The sequence below is a fragment of the Clinocottus analis genome, unplaced genomic scaffold (assembly GCF_023055335.1).
Source record: "Clinocottus analis isolate CAN_PGR_092001 unplaced genomic scaffold, fCliAna1.0.p SCAF_14, whole genome shotgun sequence".
Taxonomy (NCBI): domain Eukaryota; kingdom Metazoa; phylum Chordata; class Actinopteri; order Perciformes; family Cottidae; genus Clinocottus; species Clinocottus analis.
The window spans coordinates 10,059,082-10,079,248 of NW_027175865.1; the positions used below are offsets into that span (position 1 = coordinate 10,059,082).

General features: G+C 39.2%; 3 protein-coding genes across 4 annotated transcripts in view; 1 reads left to right on the forward strand and 2 right to left on the reverse strand.

Moving 5' to 3' along the window:
* ctnnal1 (catenin (cadherin-associated protein), alpha-like 1) overlaps positions 1 to 5,636 on the forward strand; it is a 51,665-nt gene extending 46,029 nt beyond the window's left edge. The window contains exons 14-19 of the mRNA XM_068576041.1: positions 87 to 241; positions 584 to 632; positions 1,536 to 1,592; positions 2,637 to 2,756; positions 3,456 to 3,539; positions 4,073 to 5,636. Of these exons, the coding sequence (XP_068432142.1) occupies positions 87 to 241; positions 584 to 632; positions 1,536 to 1,592; positions 2,637 to 2,756; positions 3,456 to 3,539; positions 4,073 to 4,240 (633 nt within the window). The 3' untranslated portion in view covers positions 4,241 to 5,636. The remainder of the gene's footprint in view (positions 1 to 86; positions 242 to 583; positions 633 to 1,535; positions 1,593 to 2,636; positions 2,757 to 3,455; positions 3,540 to 4,072) is intronic.
* Positions 5,637 to 5,668: 32 nt separating this feature from the next.
* abitram (actin binding transcription modulator) lies at positions 5,669 to 7,760 on the reverse strand. The gene is made up of 6 exons (XM_068576042.1): positions 7,592 to 7,760; positions 7,369 to 7,420; positions 6,685 to 6,814; positions 6,500 to 6,576; positions 6,345 to 6,414; positions 5,669 to 6,123 (listed from the first exon to the last, which is right to left on the reverse strand). The coding sequence occupies exons 1-6, from the start codon at positions 7,671 to 7,673 to the stop codon at positions 5,986 to 5,988; spliced, it is 549 nt and encodes a 182-aa protein (XP_068432143.1). The 5' UTR covers positions 7,674 to 7,760; the 3' UTR covers positions 5,669 to 5,985.
* Positions 7,761 to 15,158: 7,398 nt separating this feature from the next.
* On the reverse strand, positions 15,159 to 19,828 carry sla1a (Src like adaptor 1a). Of its 2 annotated transcripts, none has more exons than XM_068575893.1 (8): positions 19,740 to 19,828; positions 19,172 to 19,259; positions 18,809 to 18,908; positions 18,526 to 18,612; positions 18,247 to 18,350; positions 17,389 to 17,520; positions 16,795 to 16,876; positions 15,159 to 16,218 (listed from the first exon to the last, which is right to left on the reverse strand). In XM_068575893.1, the coding sequence occupies exons 2-8, from the start codon at positions 19,233 to 19,235 to the stop codon at positions 16,020 to 16,022; spliced, it is 768 nt and encodes a 255-aa protein (XP_068431994.1). In that variant the 5' UTR covers positions 19,236 to 19,259; positions 19,740 to 19,828; the 3' UTR covers positions 15,159 to 16,019. The 2 variants fall into 2 exon arrangements, with proteins under 2 accessions (XP_068431994.1, XP_068431993.1); XM_068575892.1 differs by having other exon boundaries at positions 16,795 to 16,924.
* Between the last annotated feature and the right edge of the window lie 339 nt (positions 19,829 to 20,167).

Here is a 20,167-nt window from a genome sequence, read left to right on the forward strand (position 1 = left end):
TCTGAAATGAGATCCATCATATTTCAGTTTTTCTCCTCTAGAATGACCGTGTGTGCCTTTCTGTGTGTGTGTTTGTGTGTGTGCAGGAGCAGACAAGCATTGCCAAGCTGGGCCTGGAGCTTCGTCTGCTGTCGTCTGACGTGGACACAGAGGTGGAGAAGTGGGAGGAGCAGGAACACGACATTGTCCGTCAGAGCCAGAGCCTGGCCAGTATGGCATACAACATGTATCTGTTCACCAGGTGACTGAACAGCACCACACACTACACAAACACGCACATGCTCAGATTGCATTAATTTCAGAGCTCAATATGGTAAAGCCTCTTAAGCATCCACATGAATCTCTTCAGAGGCTTACTGTTAATAAGATTCTCGAGCCCCCAGCTATCGATATTCACCAGGCTTAGTTAGAGGCACTGAGTTGCACAAAGTTGACATGACAATGACGGATGTTGACAATAAAATTGTTTCGATTGATCTAAGTCGCAGTTTTTGTTGGTTGACGTCGATGTATTTAGTCTTCATCTTTCTCTCTCGTCCATGATTCCTCTTCTCATGTTCTGTTTCCCATATTGATTCCCTAGAGGGGAGGGGCTACTGAAAACAACACTAGATCTTTTTCATCAAGCTGAGGTATGTGTGTCCATATCTGCTAATCTCTCCACCTTCTGTTCTTTTTTTTTCTCCCATTTTATCCAAGTTGCAAATTAATGCATCTGATGTTTCATTAAGCCAAACACATACACATCAGCTAAATCTTTTGTCCGTCCCACACACTCGCTTCAAGACCCTTGGTGACCGAGCTTTTGAGGCAGTAGCTCCAAAGCTGTGGAACACTTTACCTGTACAAATTCAGTTTGCTGACTCGGTGATGTCTTTTAAAAAACAACTAAAAACGTTCCTGTTTATGCTGGCGTTTGTTTAACTACCTACGACCTGTTTTTATCTACTTTTAACTGTTTTTAGTTGTTTTTATGTGTTTTTTAATTTTGTTTTTTATTTGTTTTTAATGTGTTTTGGCTGCTCCATTTATTAATGTGTTTTTACCGTGTTTTTTGTGTGACTGTACAGCACTTTGTGACCTCTTTGTCTGTTCTATATCTATCTGCTCTATAAATAAAATTATTATTATTATTATTATTATTATTATTATTATTATTATTATATTATACTGTGGTAGGCAGATTAATAGATTTGTAAATGCCAGCATCCCCTCATTCACTTCCCCCTCGCATGGAGGCGAGTTTCTATTGAATTGGGAATATTCAGTAATTTGTAGAGTCAGGGTCCAAAATGGCACCAGAATCATTTGTATTTTTATTTGGGGTGAGCGAGGGAGATCAGAGAGGAAGAGGAACAGGAGGTGAAAAAGATGGGAAGGCATGCTGAAAAGAAGAGCAGAGAAAAAGTAAAATCTTCTAATATGTGCCGACTGTCCTTTTTTTCCTCTTTTAAAAAAACTTTTTAATGGCTTCCTGGTGGAAGGTAAACATGTATGTTTTCTGATTTTTGTCCATTTTCTGACTCATTCTTAAGGTTCTCTCTGAAGAGGGGCTCCAGCTGTGCTCGTCTCTTCGCACTTTTTCCACTCAGGTACATACCAATGCAACAAAGTTTAAGGCTAGATACCAAATGCTGCTGAGCCATCTGTATGCAGACACACACAGGCTCCTGTGCCCCCACCCTTGTTACGCCTCTCATACACATACACACCCGTATCACCTATTCTGGCATGCCACGGTGCCAGGTTCACCTTATAAATCACACAGCAACAGCAGGAAATTAAGGCTGTCACAGACTTTCACCGTCCTCTTTCCCTCTCTGAGTGGAGATCCAACAAACAAACGTAGCCTCAGTGCCTTCCTTCCTCTTGCCCTCCACCAACTTCTTCCACAGGTCCTTCAAGTGTAATTAAATGGCTCTTTTTTAACAGCCGTTAACGACTGCCATTTGTAACTGCTGCATCTGTGGGTGGGTATGTTTGTGTGCATGTGTGTAGGGGATCAAGGTGGGGGAGTTTACTGTGACCGCACATTCAATTCATAATCAGGAGGCCCGGCTCTTCACTTGCCTCACGCTTTCTGGTGAATTACATCAAACACACTAATGGAGTCGCTCTGTCTCACCCTCCACTCCCATGGTCCTTTGGTACCAGACACACTTGTAGCACACCTGCATTGCCTTCATTGAAATTGTAAGAATATTGATGCAAATTAGCTTGAGCATTTCTGTAATTGCGGTTTAAGAGGTTTCAGATACTTTTGTCAGTCATGAGTATTGCTACGCTGAATAAAAGAGCTTGTGTTTTTAGGTCGCTGGCGGCATGTAACAGAAATAGATGGATGGCCCCCGTGACTGAGATCGAGGGATTAACCCAGCTGGATAACAGACTTAAGCAGTAGATCATGACCTAGCTGTTGGTTATGGATTACATCAAGCTACACTACATTTGTATTTATTTCACCCTCATTTTTGTCTTTTTGTGATACTTGATTTGTGTTTTAACCAAAGCACTGTAAATCTAGTCCAAGTACATAAATCAGAGTCGGTACATTTTAAGCCAGTGTCCCTGGATAACCCTGGATATACAATAATAAACCACCTCTCCCTCTGTTTCTGTCTTCATCTCTGTTCCAGCTAGTTGATGAGGAAAAGTCTGTGGTGATGACAGAGATGGAGAAAATGGTGGCATTGTGCCAACAGCTGCAGATGGGAGCCAAAACTCCTGTACAGGGCAAGACTGCCACCTTCCAGAAGGTACTCATACTACGCTTGTGTGTCTTAATTGTTTTGTGTTTGTTTGTGTGCGTACTTAAAAGAATAAACAATGACTTCTTTCTGCCCGTAGTATGTTTTAGAAGGTTTTAGAAGATATCAAAAATAGTAACACCACACAGAGTGTGTAGAGCAGACTGTTGTTTTTTTCTTGAAGGTATAATTAACTTAAAAAAGCATCAAAACTACATCCCCACAACCCAACGGGCATCAATGGAGCACTATGCTCAGTAAACACACAATAGAGAATGACTTACTGCGTTGCTTAATTATTGGCTACAGCAAAATATGTCAGTGCTCTGCGAGTAGCACCATTATCGGACACAGGGTGCTAGATTAATGAATGTCTGTAAGGAATTAATGAGCATCTTGGGCAGGAATGAGCTGCCTTAGGTCACCTTGTAATAAAGGCAAAGGTTGTAATCAAAAGAACGGATAAAGAATAGTAAGTCTTTTGCTGATTAATGAGCATCTCTTAGATATGTATTGGCTCCCATCTCTCTCTCCATCCTCCCTTTATCATTTGTCTCTTATGGAAGAGTGCGTTACCTTCTGATGTATGTGTGTGTGTGTTGGCTGCTGGATATTTGCGTTTGTATGTTGTTGTGCATTTGTATCCAATTGGTATCTATGCTACTTCTCTTAAACTAGTGCATAACAATTGTATTTCTTTGCCTCTAGGTGGATTCATCCATTCAGACAACCAGAGGCATCTTGACTGTGGTTCTCTCCCTGCTACCATCCTGCAACAAGCTCACCAGAAAGGTGATTAAACAGGACTTATGACTGATTGACTGGCTTCAGTAGCATAGCCAGCTACATGGAAATCCACGAAAAGAGAAAGCTCAGAAATGTTATGTAGCCTTAGAAAGTATTATTAAACTTGCAATAACCAAATTGAAGGCCACATTGGGGTAGTGGAAGCTTGCTTTCATGGACATATACTACCTTAAGTTGATATGGTCAACTGGAAAGCAAACAGTGACCTATTTCCACATCCAGCAGATACAACCTAACATTAGCATTCCTCTCAGCTCTGTTTTTGGTCTCCACCAACAAAGCTGACGGAAACTACAGAGTTTAATAATAATTCTCCACGGGTTCATCAATAGGTACGTCCATTGTAAATATAAAAACATTAATTATAATATATTTAGTTATATTTAACAGCTCAAAGTGAAGTAATTTTATTTATTTATTTATTGCACGTATGTAAAACATCAAAGGAACATACTTAATTTCTCATTATATCATGTTTCTTTCCATTCATTTCCTCTAATTGCTGTGTCCATCTGCAGTACAAATCCAAGAGGAGTAGCCTGGGTTCTCCGCAGGACTGGAGAGAGAGGCAGGATGCATCCACACCTGTCAAAGAGGAGGGAGCTCTTAACAAGAACAGCAACGGCTTTAGTGCCAAATCTCTGGAGCAACACATGGCCGGTCTTAACCTTCTTGAGAGCAAATAATCCAGAAAAATGTCACCTCCTTTGTCCACTATTCTCCCGTGGAGCAGCACATAGCCAACCTCCCCTTTCAGGAGGAATATTCCTATTCCTGGAAATACTTCACTCCCCTCATTATCATGCACCCACCACAGAATGGGCTAGAGCAGTGTATGTGGTGAAGATGGATGCCTCGGGTTGTTTCAAGTTTGTATTTGTTGTCTGGATGATAAAGTATAAGGTTTGCAGAGGAAAAAGCAGATTCCAGCTTGCTGTGCCCAGGGAAAGTTTGAACCCAGGGTAGATTTGTTACCTGAAGCACCAGTTCCACACCAGTCCACAAGATGGAGACAATCAGCCAACACTGACTTTGCGACTTGCAGTCAGCCTCCTCCTTGATTTGAGTCACTTTTATCAATTCTCTGGTTATTGAGTTGATATACTGATCAGATTCAGGCAAATAATTCATCTTAATGCGTAGCTTCACCATACGTCTGTCTTCACTATGTGCCTCTGTGTTACGAGCCCAATTGCTTTGTGGTGTACTGTACTTGTGTTGCACATGTTTGCCAAATTTGAGGGGGGGAGGGTGCATGATGCAATCACCAAACTCATTTGTTTGAATCTCTTGTGGTCAATGTGTCATAGGCTGTTATATTAGATATAGTGGTACATTGTCTCCTGGTATTCTATTCATCTCACTTTGGTGAATAAGTATTTAAAAAGTAAATGATTAATGACTTCTTTCCATAGAGTTTGCCATGGAATGTTATCAATGTTAGTAACAAAATCACAATTTAATGCCAAATATGATTGTGCTCATTAATAAGCTATGATCTTTAGCTTGCAAGTAGTGTCAAATCTAAAGCTCTTACACCTCCAGGTGACATCACTGGATGGGCCTGGTTTCGCCCCAAAAGTCAGGTGATAAAAATATAAGTTTATCACTACGACGCTTTTGGGACGTCAGGACCTTACTTTCTGCTGTCCTGTTAACAATTCATATTCTGTGTAGTTGTACAGGCATTTTCTTTAACACAAGAATTGAAACATAATTCTGAACTGACACTGGTGTCAAATGGAGCCTTGAAGTGTACTTGTTATGAAGACTATCATTGTGAAGCTGCCTTGTAGGCCAATATGTAAATGTTATGGTATCTATAATATGGTACTTGAAGCATAGCGAGAGCGAGAGAGAGACAGAGAGAGATACAGTATGTATCCTAAGGTAATGACTTTGGTACTAGATAAAGTGTGATAATGACAGATGAATAACATACATTAAGCTTTAGAGATGCTCTGAACAGTTTGAGAGCAGCTAAAAATGCTGGGTATTGTAGTTGCGCTACAGATGTGAAGAAATCTTAGATCTAGTTTTGGACCATCTATTCTTTTGACAAGAGAAAGGTTAATAAAAGTGACAAACAAAATAAACAATATTTTTCTTAAATCTTTGTTGGTTTCATTTATTGACATTCTAGAAAAATAATTCAAACTGAATATTCGTTGGGGTATTAAACAAACGGACTTCAAGTAAATGGTCATGGGTTTCTCCATCTCCTTAATTTTTCAAATTAGGGAAAAAAATGAAGAAAAAAAATCAACAATTTCTGAAACAATGTATAAGTATATAGGCTTAGTGCACAGCTTGCATTATTTTGCATTAGTCCTTTTGAAGTGAACACACTCAAGTATAGCCTCAGTTTCAACCCAACCTGATGAGTGTCAAATTAGTTTTGACGAAAATAAGGCAAGAACATAGAGCTCAGTCATGATGGTTGAGATTGCTCAACAGTACGTTTGGAGACAACGCTCTCGAACTCCTCTCTGCTCAGAAGATTCTTTGTTATGGTCTTGCTCTCCTCAAACTTTGGCAAGATGACGGCAATGTATCCTTCAGTGGATGGCTGTTCAGATTTGACAGACAAAGCACTATTAAGGCATTTGTTTTAATAAGAGATAAAACATTAATGATTGTGGTATAATATTTTTTTTAACAAAGTGTTATAGAATGTATGGCCATTTTGTTATTAAACTATTAGACATTTGCATTATTACCTTCACAGAAGAACAAACATACATACTAATGGCAACCAGGTGTATGGTAAATGTAAAAATATATATTTACCTTTTCCAGCAAGAGAGTAGGTTTTTCTAAAATATTCTCATTGACCTCGAGAAGACGGCCCCGGATGCAGCTAAAGAGATGACAAATTTGTGTGACTGGTCATGACAGACAAGCATGTGGAATGTATGGCTAAAAAAACTAAACTATCATCTCACCTGTAGATTGTGTATTCTGTTTCATCTGTACATGTTATCCTGCACAAAGGTGCAAAATCAGTAAGGAACTGACCCCCCTAAAACAAAGAAGAAAAACAAAAGATTGTAAAGTGAAGCTAGACCGGTAGAAATGCATGTACATAGACCAAAATCATCTGCAGCTTCATTAATCATTATGAATTTACCTTCTTAGACTTCCCAGACACTTTATTATTCAGCCGACTGCAGCAATCACTGATCTGGTAATTGATGCTTTTGATTTCTCGGCCATTCTGAAGGATTGGGTGAGTCTCCGCTAACGTGATAACACATAGTCTGCAGAGAACAAATACAAAACCAAAGGTGGGTGGGCCTTCAAAAACAACAAAAGTTAACATTATCAGTGTAGGTCAGTCCATAAAGAGTGTGGCTTATATCAAGTTAAAAACACAAATCTTTGGGGTATATTGTGGATGTATATTTCAATCGTGGTTATCTAACTTATATATTGATATTGGCTCAGTAAATGTAATATCACCTTAATAAACTGGGTGACCAGGAAATAAAAAGAAATATTCAACTTTCCATCAATTGTGTTTTTTCAAGATGTACTTAGTATTGTTGGTTTGCCATAAACATTCATGTAAGGTTTTTCAAATACTATACTATAATAAAACACGAATCTCTATCAATTTAAATATAATGTAATACTACCACCACTGCTAAACCATATTGATACAACAAAACTAAAAAGTTTAGTAGCGTCTGTCCCATGAAATAGCAGTTTATAAAGAAGTACCAGTTATAAAGATGACTATTCGCTTCGTGATTATCACCACCTGGTGTTGACACTGATTATCCATCAATGGCGTGACTCCTGTTGACTTTACCTGTTTGAATGCTGCAGGACGCAGTGGTCCTCACACGGTTTCCCCTTCATATCTAAAGAAAACAACCACAATTCACTCAACGTAATTTAATTAAATGTGTTATGTTGCGCAATCTAATCAACATGTAACGTCAGTGCTCCTTCCCCAGAGAGCTAAAGTGAAGCTAACGTTAGCTCATTCAGCCGCCGGACAGCTAACAGAGGCATGCAGTGACGTTATTTACCGGCTCTGAACCATCGTGTGTAATATCGGTCGATGACTGAAGGCGCCGTCGCTTCTGTGTCTTTCTGCTCCACACAGTCCATGGAAACCTATTCACAATAAAGGATGTAAAAAAAAGACGAAGAGTACATTTACAGAAATGTGTAAACTACTTTACAAGTCGGACAGCATTTGGTGTGACACCGGGAAGTCCGTACTGAGAATAAATCCGACAGTTTTAAAAGGTAAGACAGGTTCCGGAGATACACAGAGCAGAGGCTGTATGAATCGTCTCCCCTCCCTTTACCCTCTCACCTCCAGACACACGAACAGCGTCAACAAGTGGTCATAACTGTTATCATCCTACAGAACTAAATACTAAATATGTGTATACAAAATGGTAGATATAAATTCAATATCATGCTTAACTGCTAAACGTGTACTTGCACATGTACAACTGTTAAACCTTGTGGTTACGTAATTAAGTGTGTTTGGCAACAATAGGATATTTATTATTATTATTATTATTATTATTATTATTATTATTATTATTTGGCGTGTCATGGTGCAGAACATGGGAAAAACCCAGATAAAACCAAAAACAGCTAAACAAAAAATAGAGATGTGCAGACAACAGTCTGATCGCAATACGCAGAGCGCTCCGCAGTCTGGGGGACCAATCTTGAGATTATCCAAGTTCACTTAAGTTCACTTACTAGTTGAATTGTTGAAAAAATGCATTTTTTGTTTTTAATGTATGCATAAATTAAACAGTTTAATTCAGTGTTAATACTGCAATTTAATTGTGTGCTACCTGGGACACTGTGAGAGTAATTTTCACATTGCCCACTAGATGTCAGACTACCTCTAAAACTCTCTCTATCGTCAGTGTTGACTCTCTCTCTCTCTCTCTCTCTCTCTCTCTCTCTCTCTCTCTCTCTCTCTCTCTCTCTCTCTCTATATATATATATATATATATATATATATATATATATATATATATATATATAATGTTTGTTCAATGTGAATCCTCTGCCTGATGTGGGTACATCTCCATATTTTTAAACTAAAGTAATATGTCCAGCTAAACATTTTCATCTTTGATTAAGATGCATTTGTTTATGTGTAAACCAGTTAAACAATATAATGTAGTTGTTTGTATGTTGAGTGTGCATACGAGAGGATAATATAATAAAGTGAGCGTTGAGGGAATAGACTTGTGAGATCAATCTTCGACCTTGACCAATCACATACTAAGCATATTGATTGTGTAGTGAACATTTTTCAAGGATTGACATTGGCACAATGAATTCATCCTGGTCGACAGAGAGGGAGAGAGAGATATGTCTATTATTTGGGGGCACAATGAGTTTTCCATGCTCACCATTACCAAGACTTGGAAAGGTTTGCTGTCAAGACCCATCGTAATGAGTTTTTCCATTACTTCGCCGTCTGTGGTACGCCATAGTCTGTATTTAATTCAGAGATGAAACACAAAACCATTGTGGAAACAGTGGACACTAAGGGAGTGCTATTTTGCATCAGGCATTTCCAATAAACATTGTCACCGTTTATATGAATCAACAACTTCAGCTGCGATTCAACTTTTACCAAACGAATCCACAACAGCAAGATATACAGCCGCTGCTATTTAAGCATCACTTCGATGCTGGATACCAAAAGTTAGGATTTGTCATTTGATCTTCAAAATAGGTTCTGTGAAAGTTCATGAGAAAGTTTCACAGTTTTTCACTTTAAATTGTCACGTGAAAGGCAAAATGTATGTCTTGATGACGAGTGACCTCCATGGATATTTGTATTTGCAAGAGTGTATGTGTGCATCTGTGTTTATCAGTCTGCCCATTGCCTCCATGTATCTGTCAGTCTGTGTACATTCCCAAGCCTTAACTACACTTTGTTGGAATGAAACACTGCTCCTCTCCTCCTCTTCAAGACTTTACTTCAAGTTTCACTGGCTGCTTCTCAGAGGCACTTTGAGTGCCCCCAGCTGCACAGGTCTGTCTGTGTGTGTGTGTGTGTGTGTGTGTGTGTGTGTGTGTGTGTGTGTGTGTGTGTGTGTGTGTGTGTGATGCAAGCGTAGCTCCACGTCAGCTATTGAAGTGTGTGTGCAGACCTTCTTCTCTGGCCTACTGTTGGTCTGTTTGGCTTCAGCAGTCTCTTCCTCCACGTGGAAGTTGTCCAGCGTATTCCCCTAGCTGGTCTTCAGTGCCAAAGTGCCTGATAAGGGAAGAGAGAAGCTCTAACTGAGAGGATGATGCCTGCGTGGCTTCTAGAAGCCAGTGGTTTATTTTTTTTATTAGTACTTTATTCGTACCAAACCAGAAAATTGAGGATTTCCTGGTTCGTGGCACATAGTGAGCTTGGTTTTAAGCTAGAGAGACAGACGAGATATGTATGTGTTGTAATGCAGATGGAGAGATTATTGTGGAAAAGGGGATTTCTTTTTCTTAAGTGGTTCATGCAGACAAGCTATCAGTACAACTTTCAGATATGTATGGTTTATAGAGGGAGAATTGCATGCTATCCAAGCTGACCCACACTATCTCATTATTTGAGAATGTTAGGCAGATAGAGAGAGGCATGCTGCAGTTAGAGATGCTGCCCATCTTTTTCCTGGAAAGCATGGGGGGAAATGCTTGCAGTTGCCATTTAACAGATTAGGTCATTCTGCCGAAGGGCAGATTTAAAATCCTGTTTGAGTCACTGGAGTATATATCAGGTGTCAATTAAAGCTCTGTAATTTTTGGGTAATGTTTTTGAAGCGTTTATAATGGTGATTTTGTGTCACAGGGCGATAATTAGATTTCAGTCGGACTGTGATTAAGACCCAGGTGGACTGATCAATAAATACAATGTCACAGGGATCTGTTTGCTCCCTTCAAAGGTTTAGGTTGGGACTCATCAAGTGGTCAGGCTGATGTCAGTAAATTCTTAATTTACAGCTTTTTCTTAATTTTATGACTACCGAGGAGTGGTATCACTCTGACAAGCTGGTCCCGTGTCAAGTTATTATTAGATTCCTGTGACGATCAGTAACCAAAGGTGCAATCAATCATGTCCGAGTGTCTTTGTTATTTCGGGCCTCTCTCCAAAGGCAGTGAGCCTTTAGGCTCTGAAAGTGTGTGTGTGTGTGTGTGTGTGTGTGTGTGTGTGTGTGTGTGTGTGTGTGTGTGTGTGTGTGTGTGTCTGTGTCTGTGTGTCTGTGTGTGTGTGTGTGTGTGTGTGTGTGTGTGTGTGTGTGGAAGTCAAATTCAAAATTACCTTTTGTTGCAATACATTTATTCACAGAACAGTTAACAGGAAGTGGTTCGTCCTCCCTTCACAGTGGTAACAAAACGTACATTGAATACAACTGAAGAGCAGAATGAATGTTGAGCAAGTGATTACAACATTTTACTTTGCATTGCTTATATTACCAATGAATTCATTGTTACAAAACAGCTGTCTTTACTGAAGTGTTATCTTTCCTTTAACCTTTTACTCATTAGTTCTGCTGACAAACGCAACTATTCAATTATTAAATGTGTCCTTTAGGTTGTTCTCATCTTCACCTGTAAAGCTTCGTGACTGTATCTTGCACAATTGTGTCACTATTGTGATATAAACACCAAAAGTACTCAAAACTGTCTCTGTGGTAGTTCCCGCTACAGTAGGTGTCTCCCGGACAACATTTTCCTATGATAACACACACACAGACTCACAGGGTGAAAATAATACCAACCACACATAGCCTCAGTTGTTTACTTTACTATATTTTGTGCCTTATTTTTATTTTTTTACCTTTATTGTAATTTGGTTTGTAGGAGAACACAGCAAAATGAGATTCTCACTGTACAAGTAACTGAGTCATATGTGCACATGACATTAAAATATTATCTTGAATCTTGAATCAGTAAAGTCAACATCTAAAGCTATCAGTATCTTAAATATTGGTGTGCGTTTACAAGAATTGTGTGAGTGAAAGGGATTAGGTGTTCTTGTCCCAGAGTCATCATGATTGCATATTCCTGTTGGTGTTATTTTAAACCATTAAGATACAAAAAGGCATGCGTGCCGAATAAGTCTTTCACAGTTCCCTTAAATGTTATCATTTCAGATGATATTTATCACCCGACATCTGAAGTGCGTAAACAAGAGGAAGTGGTCTAAACTGGTTTGTTTCCACTGGTACCTGTCACTTTAGGACACTGCGCTTGCATTTTAAACTTGGTAAGACAATCTGAATTTTAAAGGATAAAATTGTGTTTTTGTTTTTTTATCATTGAATGTCCAATTATAGTGGTCAGCAGTTAGTTGAAAAATGAATGGTCCAATAATAAAGAGTCACTGGTTTAACAAATCTGTTTACACCAATCACAACATCCGTTTCTTTATCCGTCTTCTCCAATGTCACTGGCTACGAAGTGCTTTAGAGTCCTTCCTGAAGCTCATTTGTTCATAGCTGTCCTCCTGCTTGTCATTCTCCAGAGACAACCAGAGTTCAACAGGAGCTGAGAGCAATGGAAAGAACATTCACACTGCAAAATGACAAATCCACGTGCGCACACAAGGAATAATTTACAGGTATTAAGAGGTTTCAGCTTTGGATTCTTACCTCATGCTTTTTTTGTGGCAAAAGCAGTAACATTTAACAAGATGTTTTTTACGAGACATTGAAAAGGGACATATGCATATATAATAAGTCACCAACTGGGTTGATTTAGGTTTACCAACAATTTATAATTAGAAAGTGCCGCACAGTGCTTGTTTTAATTATGTGTAAGAAGCCACGTGGCAAACATATTGGATCCTCATGGAAAGTAAAGTTTTCTCCAAGAGGAACTCTCCACGTCTTGTTTTCGCTTGTAGCGTAGCAGCAGCCAGGATGCTATGAGCTCTAACACAGCTGCCGGTTAAATGAAAGCAAAGCCAGTTCGTCCTTTTTATCCAAATATCCACCTTTTAACTGCTTCCTATAAAAACCAATGTATGCCTCTGCTCTGGCTGCCTGATGCTTTCCAGATCTAAACGGGTGTTTTCTTTAAAAATGTTTGTTTAGTTTTTTTTTCCCATTTAAATATGCTTCAAAGCCCTTTTTTTGTGCAGAAATTATAATGGTCATTGCACAAACCTGTAACATGTCAATGAAAGCTCACACAAACACAGCAAATACCTGTGCTATTGTTTTTGAGCTATTGTCACTAAAATATTTGCTTATACTACCAAATAATTGAAGACAGGACTTCTTGAACTCAATGAACGTCACCGCCTCATTCCACAGTATCTTGCGCAATAAAGGGTTTGAGGAATGATAGCAGAGACAGATTCAGCAGGTCACACAAGAACACCCAGTCTTTGGCAAAGATGTGGACGTTTGGAGCTTTTTTGTAGCGTTGGATTTTTGTTTGTTTTCCTCGGCTCTCAGGACAGACTGGTTGTGTGCATTGGCCGAGGCTCTTGGTTCAACATTAAAGCGCATGAGAACATGTCTTGTTTCTGAAGCAAACACTCAGTGTTGTTGACAGTGCTCTTTGGGGAAGGTTATTCTTCAGATTTGGTGAAAATTGTCAAAAGTGGTATGAAGTTAATGTGTTGTTTTTTACACTATTGACTTTCAATATTTTTGCACTATTGGATGCATTTTCTCATGGTCATAATTATCTTTGAATCTGCAGCTGTTATATTTGTGTCCATCTCAGGGCTGCAGAGCGAGACAATAATCTCGCCTGATTTCTATTCTAAACCTGCAGGAAGTGGTAAGAGATAAAGTTAGCGTCATGTTTTGCACCAAAATGACGCTGAAAGCAACAACAGCTCAGAGGGAGGTTTTCTGACAGGAAACACTTAATCTATATGTGTAATTGCTCAAAATAGAGCCGAAGAGAAAAACTACTCATGTTTTATATAACAGCTGTTTCGAAACCCCTGCAAGATGATCACTGAGCCATTTTCATTTTAGCACAGTTTCAGAACAGCAGTTTTAATTAACAAGAAGGAAAAGTACAGAATGCGTTTTCGATTGAACAAAGCAAACATTTATCTGGATATTTTTTGGCTGAAGCAAGTTTACAGTGCCAAAGTGATGAAGTCAGAGGTTTGTACAGCTGCGTGCGGGGATAGAAGCTAGGATGTGGCAAGATTAGAAGAGCCTGATTAACAGAAAACAGATTGAGGAAGAAGAATATCCCTCCATTTCTTAATTTCCTTCGCTTATCCCGCTCTTCTGCCTTGATCCCATTCCGAGAGACAGAGACATGGACGGGCCTCAACTCTTCTTCCTCTTCTTGTTTTAGTTGAGTGAAAAAACATCTAGGGCCAGAGGGCATTGTTCAAGTGTTTTTGTTGGTGCTTACATCCACTTTAACATCAAATGAAGTGCACACAGAGAACAAGGGACTCAACTTGGAATCCCTTTCGTCTCACCATAAAGTTGTCTTGAACCCAGAGTTTGCTCATAAGACAGCATGCGCTGTGCGGGTGTCTGGTTTTGTTAAGTTCAAGCTGTAGTTCTTCCGCTCTTTATCCCTCTGAGTGCTTTTGTTTTCACCAGATGTGTGATGATTGGCAGGGTGATGGAGTTTTGTCTTTCTTATCTGCATTAGTCTTACAGTAAATGCTTACATGGTTTCAGGGAAGAGTTGTTTTGTTTGTTGAATGTTTCCTGATGAGCAGATCAGTCAAAGGGACTTCATTTTGAATACACAAGTGAAACATATTTCCCACAACTTTGCTTTCATTCTGATACAAAGATTAACTCTCAAACTGTCAATGAATTACATCAACAGAAAATCCACCTAAAGGTCTTTTTTAGACCGGTTCCACGTGGTCTGGACCCTGGATGCCTGATGTGAGGAGTGATTAATGCTGACTGGACAGCAGTCTGTGCATGGTGCAGCGGTGGGCTACCAGATGTGTGTGTGTCTGCATCACTGATTGTTCCACTCAACACACACACACACACACACACACACACACACACACACACACACACACACACACACACACACACACACACACACACACACACACACACTTCTTTCCCAATCTGTTACTAGTATTTTATTAGACTTTAAAACCAGGAAACACTTAAATGATCCTGCTTTTTAACTGAGATAAAAGTGATGACCTCATTTTAAATAGTCACACATAGTTGGCAAATTAATTAATGAAAACAAGAAATATAGGTTTGCAGAGTTGCCAACTTTGGGAACTCACATCAACTTCCTGAAACTGGTAATGGACAAGTGAACACATCGGCCGTGTTTCACATCCACTGACGGTGACGAGTGTTGACAAAAATGTCCAAAGCTGTCTAGTGCCTCCTAACAAATTGTAAAGTGATGCAAGTGATTTTCTTCCATCTTGGACTGTTTTAATTTAAGTCAAAGGCATGAAGAAACAAGTTTGTGTCGTGGAACATATATGTATCTAGCTGACTCTGCTATGCTTCTGCTGATATTCTCTGACTTTGTATCAAGATAAACTGACTCAGATGTACCAGTAAAGAGCAGAAAACTATAGATAACAATAAATGATGCTCTCTTTATTTAGACCCTAGTTGATGTTTTCACATAGAGTCTGCTCTTTGAGGTTAGCGGTTAAAAATGTTTAGGTCAAGCTGTTGCACAAACAAGAAAGTGTGAGAGGGGGTGATACATGTTTGCTTCTTGCATTCCTTTATCAAAGATGTGTTGTTGTCTGTTCTCTTATAAAATAGCAGTGTTATAAGTCATTTGGTGAAAATGTCACACTGACAATTATAGCCATAGCTGGACAGAGGAAGTTCAACAAACATCAAACGTTTGGCTTGTTTCCGTAAACAGTTTTTTCCATTTAGGAACAATTTGTGAATCCCTCAGTTAAGTTGATCTTTTTCCAAATGATTATTTATTATGCTTCTCCGACACCAAATACTTTAGACTGAAATGTTTCCCTCTGGGGTTGTTGGAGACCAAAACGTTGCTAATACTGCTTCTTATCTATAATGCATTAATAAATACTGTTTGCTAACACATTGTCCACATCAACTTTACCATGTATAATAATGCATGATTAAGTTGGTCACAGCCATTTGACCACATAACATTTATTAAGAACACAGAAAAAAAAAGTTTGAATGCCATTAATACTCATACGCAATAATAATACCCAGCACTATCCATAGCATTCAGGTTTCCTTGTTATAATAATTAATATGCAGAATCCACATCAATCGCACCGTTGTTCAGTTCAGCTCCATAAAGATCAGTCTTATTGGCTGAGTCAAAGTGTAAGTGGTCATGCAATGTGTGTTGTCTTTAAAGTATTTCAAAGTGCTCACTAACACGTGTTTGGGAGGTTTAAATGTTATTTCACAGCCCACAATAGAAAGATGGTGGATTTGAGAGAAGGGCGCCATGTGCTGCCTTCCACTTGAAGGTCTTCCAGTGCCTTGAGCTTCGCTGCTTTCTCTAGAAGTCATCATCATAGTCAATGTTTCCGAGGCCATTATCCGGGAGAGCGTAAAGAGATTTGCTCTTTTTCTTCCGGCTTTCTGCTCGTGTCTGTGCAGAATGATTCCCAGAAAAGGACAAGTAGTCGGCGATGCTGTTTCTGACTCCGTAGCTCACCATGTTGTCACTGGGGCTGTCTGTGCTGACCAGCTGTCTCCTGTTAAGAGAGGACATGAACAAATACATGAGCTCACAGCAGCTTAATGTTAACATTTTCATGTTCACTTGTGAAAAAATTATAAAAATGATGTTCGACTCCTGGATTTCCAAATACATCCACCACAGATTTATTAACAAGTAGTTGATTCATGAATTAGTCAATTGAAAGAAAATACATTTTGATCATCACTTAATTGTTTCAGACATCTTTCAGTAGAAAATGCCAAACAGCTTGTTGCAGTTTGAGGATTTACTGCTTTTCTTTCTCTTTATTGTTGGTTTGACAAAACAAGCAATTTCAAAAAAAGTTTTAAAAAAAGTAATGTTGGAAATTGTAATGGCTCATTTGCACAGTTATCCTTCTTGTAATTAATTCAATTAATTACATTTAAATTAATGAAACAATTAATTGATTATTATTGAATTCATTATTTGAGAATGTTATCAGCGGAACTCAATACAACATCTGATCTTTGCTATTTGGACTGACAGTAATAAGCGGTATGAGTCAGTATTCTGACAGAACGCTGGCAGGTTAAAGCTGGTACAGATCAGCCCAGAGCGTCTAATGTACCTGTCTATCTTCTTCCAGTCAAAGTTTCGTCGCATGACCACAGGCGGAGCTCCAAGAGACGCATCTGATGGCGGGGTCGTTCCTGACAGACACGGGGTAGTTAATGCACAACACAGGCCATCTGCGAAGTCTGTAAAGGATAGAAGATAGAGGAAGTAAAATACTGATCAAAAGCTTACCAAGAAACAGATGATATTTTGCATAATTTGTCTTTCCTACCTTCACACTCTAGTGCTCAGGTAAAAACACAAACCAAACTTCTTTCACATTGGCAAAGAATAGGTTAACTATTACAACAAATAACGATAACAATGTACTTTAACTACGCACCAGTAATCGTGATAAAGCACTCATATTTGTATCTCATTTTCCGTTTTGTCATCAAAAATCTCCCGTCAGAGCGGGAAATATACTGAAAGTCGCTGATATCAACAAGCGCTAAATTAAAAACTTAATAAATTTGTCAGTACCTCAGTACGTGTGATTGACTCTTTGTGTGTTTGTGTGGCTTCACATGTTGTGGTGCTTGTTTCCTTTTTGTTGCTTTTAGAACTGTGACACTCTGTTCAGTTATGTGTTTGTGCATCCACCCACCAGAGTAGTGGTTGATCATATCTTCAAGGCACTGGAAAGTGAGGCGAGGGGATATGTAGTACCAGCTGTTGTCCAGTCTGAAGATACGATAGTGCGTTATGGTCCTGTGCTTCACTGAGAGCGAATACAGACCTGAGGGTATGACACAAACCATGCACTTACGTTAACACAAATATGTCAATCATGAAACCAAGCTACTCTGTTTTAGAAAACAAACACACACAATGGTATCAGGCCAAAACAGTTTTTCTAGAACCCCAAAAATGTCAATAACTATTTATTGTAAAAGCAAAAGTGACGTGAATGTCAACTCTTTACCTCTGAGCACATCTCCTTCTATGCATTGTCACTGTGGACTTTTGCAAAATATGACCACACTTTCTTGCAGAGAATTACATGAGAAGGTGTGTAGGGTGTAAAGCTTCAACCAAGACATGGTTAGCTAAGTTTAACATAAAGACTCGAAAAAAGGGAAAAGGCAGCCTGAACAGTCTAAATGTAAGACAAAAATCAGTAAAGCTAAAATAAGTATGCACTATTTGTCTGTTAAATCCGTGTAAAAAAAAGTTAACAATTTAGTTTGTGACTTTTCAAACGATTAGGTGCAAGATATTTTGTGTCTGCTTTGATTCTTGAGCTGACTCTTTGCAACAAAGTGAATAAACATATTTCCAAAAATGTCATTTCTTCAATGTCCTTTTCTGTTGATAACAATCATATTTCAACTGTATTAAATTACGGCAAAAATATTTAAAATCTGTACGTTCCAAATCTTCAATTCTCCTAAGAACGTATGTATTCAGGTGGGAATGACAGTGAATACCATTTTCTGGACTCGTGACGCTCGGCTGTACTCACCTCTCTCTCTGGCGCTCTCCCGCACCAGGAAGGAGCCCACTCTGTTGCCAGGTAGACAAAGCAGCTCTTCGGCCTTCTGCCTCTCGACCCCCTCAAACAGCCAACTGACAAACAAAAACACACACAACCATCTTGAGTTACATCTCCCGCTTTCTGAGATCTTAGATTATTGTAGTGGAAAATGATGGATTTGGTATTTTGCTGTTCTCAATCTGAAGCAAATTGAAAGAGATCAACAAGGCGGATTTTAGAGAATACTGTAAGTATAATTTGACTTACCCATGGTATACTTTTGCCACATGGCTGTTAGGGATGTAGTTCTCCTTTTGTGTTTGGACAGAGCGGACTCTCCACCAGTAAGCCTCCCTAACCACCATGAGAAGCAAAGAGGAATCAACAACTGACCTTTTTGTGTGACCACTTCTGTATTCTGTTTACTCAGAGCCTCGGGCTCAAGATTTGACTTTTTACCCTTATAGTTGTTTGAGATGTTCCGTGTACTAAAATTACATCTCGATCATGGGATTTAAAAAAGATGAAGAATGCAAAAACATAATCGTACTGAGCGATGAGTCTGAGCTTCTCCCCCATCCTGTAGATGGGCTCGCTGATTTCAGGCAGCGGGTAGTCCTGAAGCACCACCACCATGTCGTCCTCTGAACCTGCCAAGCACAATAATTATGACGTTTACAAAAACAGCCACATGCTGATGCACAAACATCACGATTTGGAAAAGTACAAAGATGTCTAAGATCCAACCTCGGAAATGATTGCCATTTCATTTCTCTGTGGTTTTTCTGTGAAATTATTTTTGAATGTAGCTTAAGACTATGACATCTTACATTGCTGATATATTATATATATGATTTCATTAAGCTATTATGTTATTTAAAAAAAAGAAGAAAGGCACTTCGGGAGCTCTTACCTTTTAAAGAGCTGTCTGTGTTGACTTTGTCCGTGGAACTCCCGCTTTGCATGAGGTTCCCCATCCTGCAGACGGACCGGACTCCAGCCTGAATTCAGGGCACAGAGACAGGTGTACTGTGACTGCACTAACCAACTTCTAATCTGTACTTTTCATACCACTAAACTTCTCTTTTCTGCTGCACCACCAAGTTTCAAACTTCCTATAAGCTGACCATCTACCAATCTCAATTGACCCACTCTTTGTAGAATGGGGAAGCGACTAAATCGGCTATCAATACATTCTCTATTACAACCCCATAGCTAAGTGTACGGAAAATTCACAGTGATTAATGATCCGGAATTCATGTATGGCAAAAATACTCTCATCATGTTGCAAAGCAGAATTGACATTGCATAATTTCCATTATGATGCATTTCAACAGATCCTGCCGCATGTGTCAACACTCTTACGTTACAATACACAGTGTTCAGTTGGCCGGTATGGAGAAATAACATTTCTGTCAATACAGGAACTATAAGTTCATACGAAGCAGAAGCAGTTGATGTGAGGAAAGGTGGACACCGACCTGTGGAATCTATTGCCGGCCTGCAGTGATGGCATCAAGTCTGGTGAGAGAGATGATGGTCCAAACGAGGCATTGTGGCAGCCGTGGAGTCCGGTACTGGAGGAGGACCATGTTCATAAGAGTTAACAGCATGACCTGTCATAGAGTGTGGTGACGGCGCTACATCTGACTGCAAACTCACTTCCTGTATTGAAATGAGGAAGAGGGCCAGCAAAAGTGTTAAGACACACACAACCGATCACGGAACATGCAACAGCCCTCTAATGACTTAGAGGAACTAAAAGCAATACTGAAGGCTAATGTTGTTTTTTTATTAATCTTCAAATGTTTTAGGTTAAAATGTTTGGTAATGTCTCGATCAACCTTATTTTGTTTTTGCCCAAAATGCTGTCATGATTCATCAGTTAGTTGATTGACAGAAAATTACT

Coding starts and splice junctions, on each gene's coding strand:
- abitram (XM_068576042.1), bottom strand. CDS start 7,673: ATGGACTGTGTGGAGCAGAAAGACACAGAAGCGACGGCGCCTTCAGTC. Junction 6,577..6,684: donor TGTCTGGGAAGTCTAAGAAG/GTAAATTCATAA, acceptor TCTTTGTTTTAG/GGGGGTCAGTTCCTTACTGA. Junction 6,124..6,344: donor CTACTCTCTTGCTGGAAAAG/GTAAATATATAT, acceptor AAATCTGAACAG/CCATCCACTGAAGGATACAT.
- sla1a (XM_068575892.1), bottom strand. CDS start 19,235: ATGGGGAACCTCATGCAAAGCGGGAGTTCCACGGACAAAGTCAACACA. Junction 18,351..18,525: donor GTGGCAAAAGTATACCATGG/GTAAGTCAAATT, acceptor TTTGTTTGTCAG/TTGGCTGTTTGAGGGGGTCG. Junction 16,925..17,388: donor TATGATCAACCACTACTCTG/GTGGGTGGATGC, acceptor TATCCTTTACAG/ACTTCGCAGATGGCCTGTGT.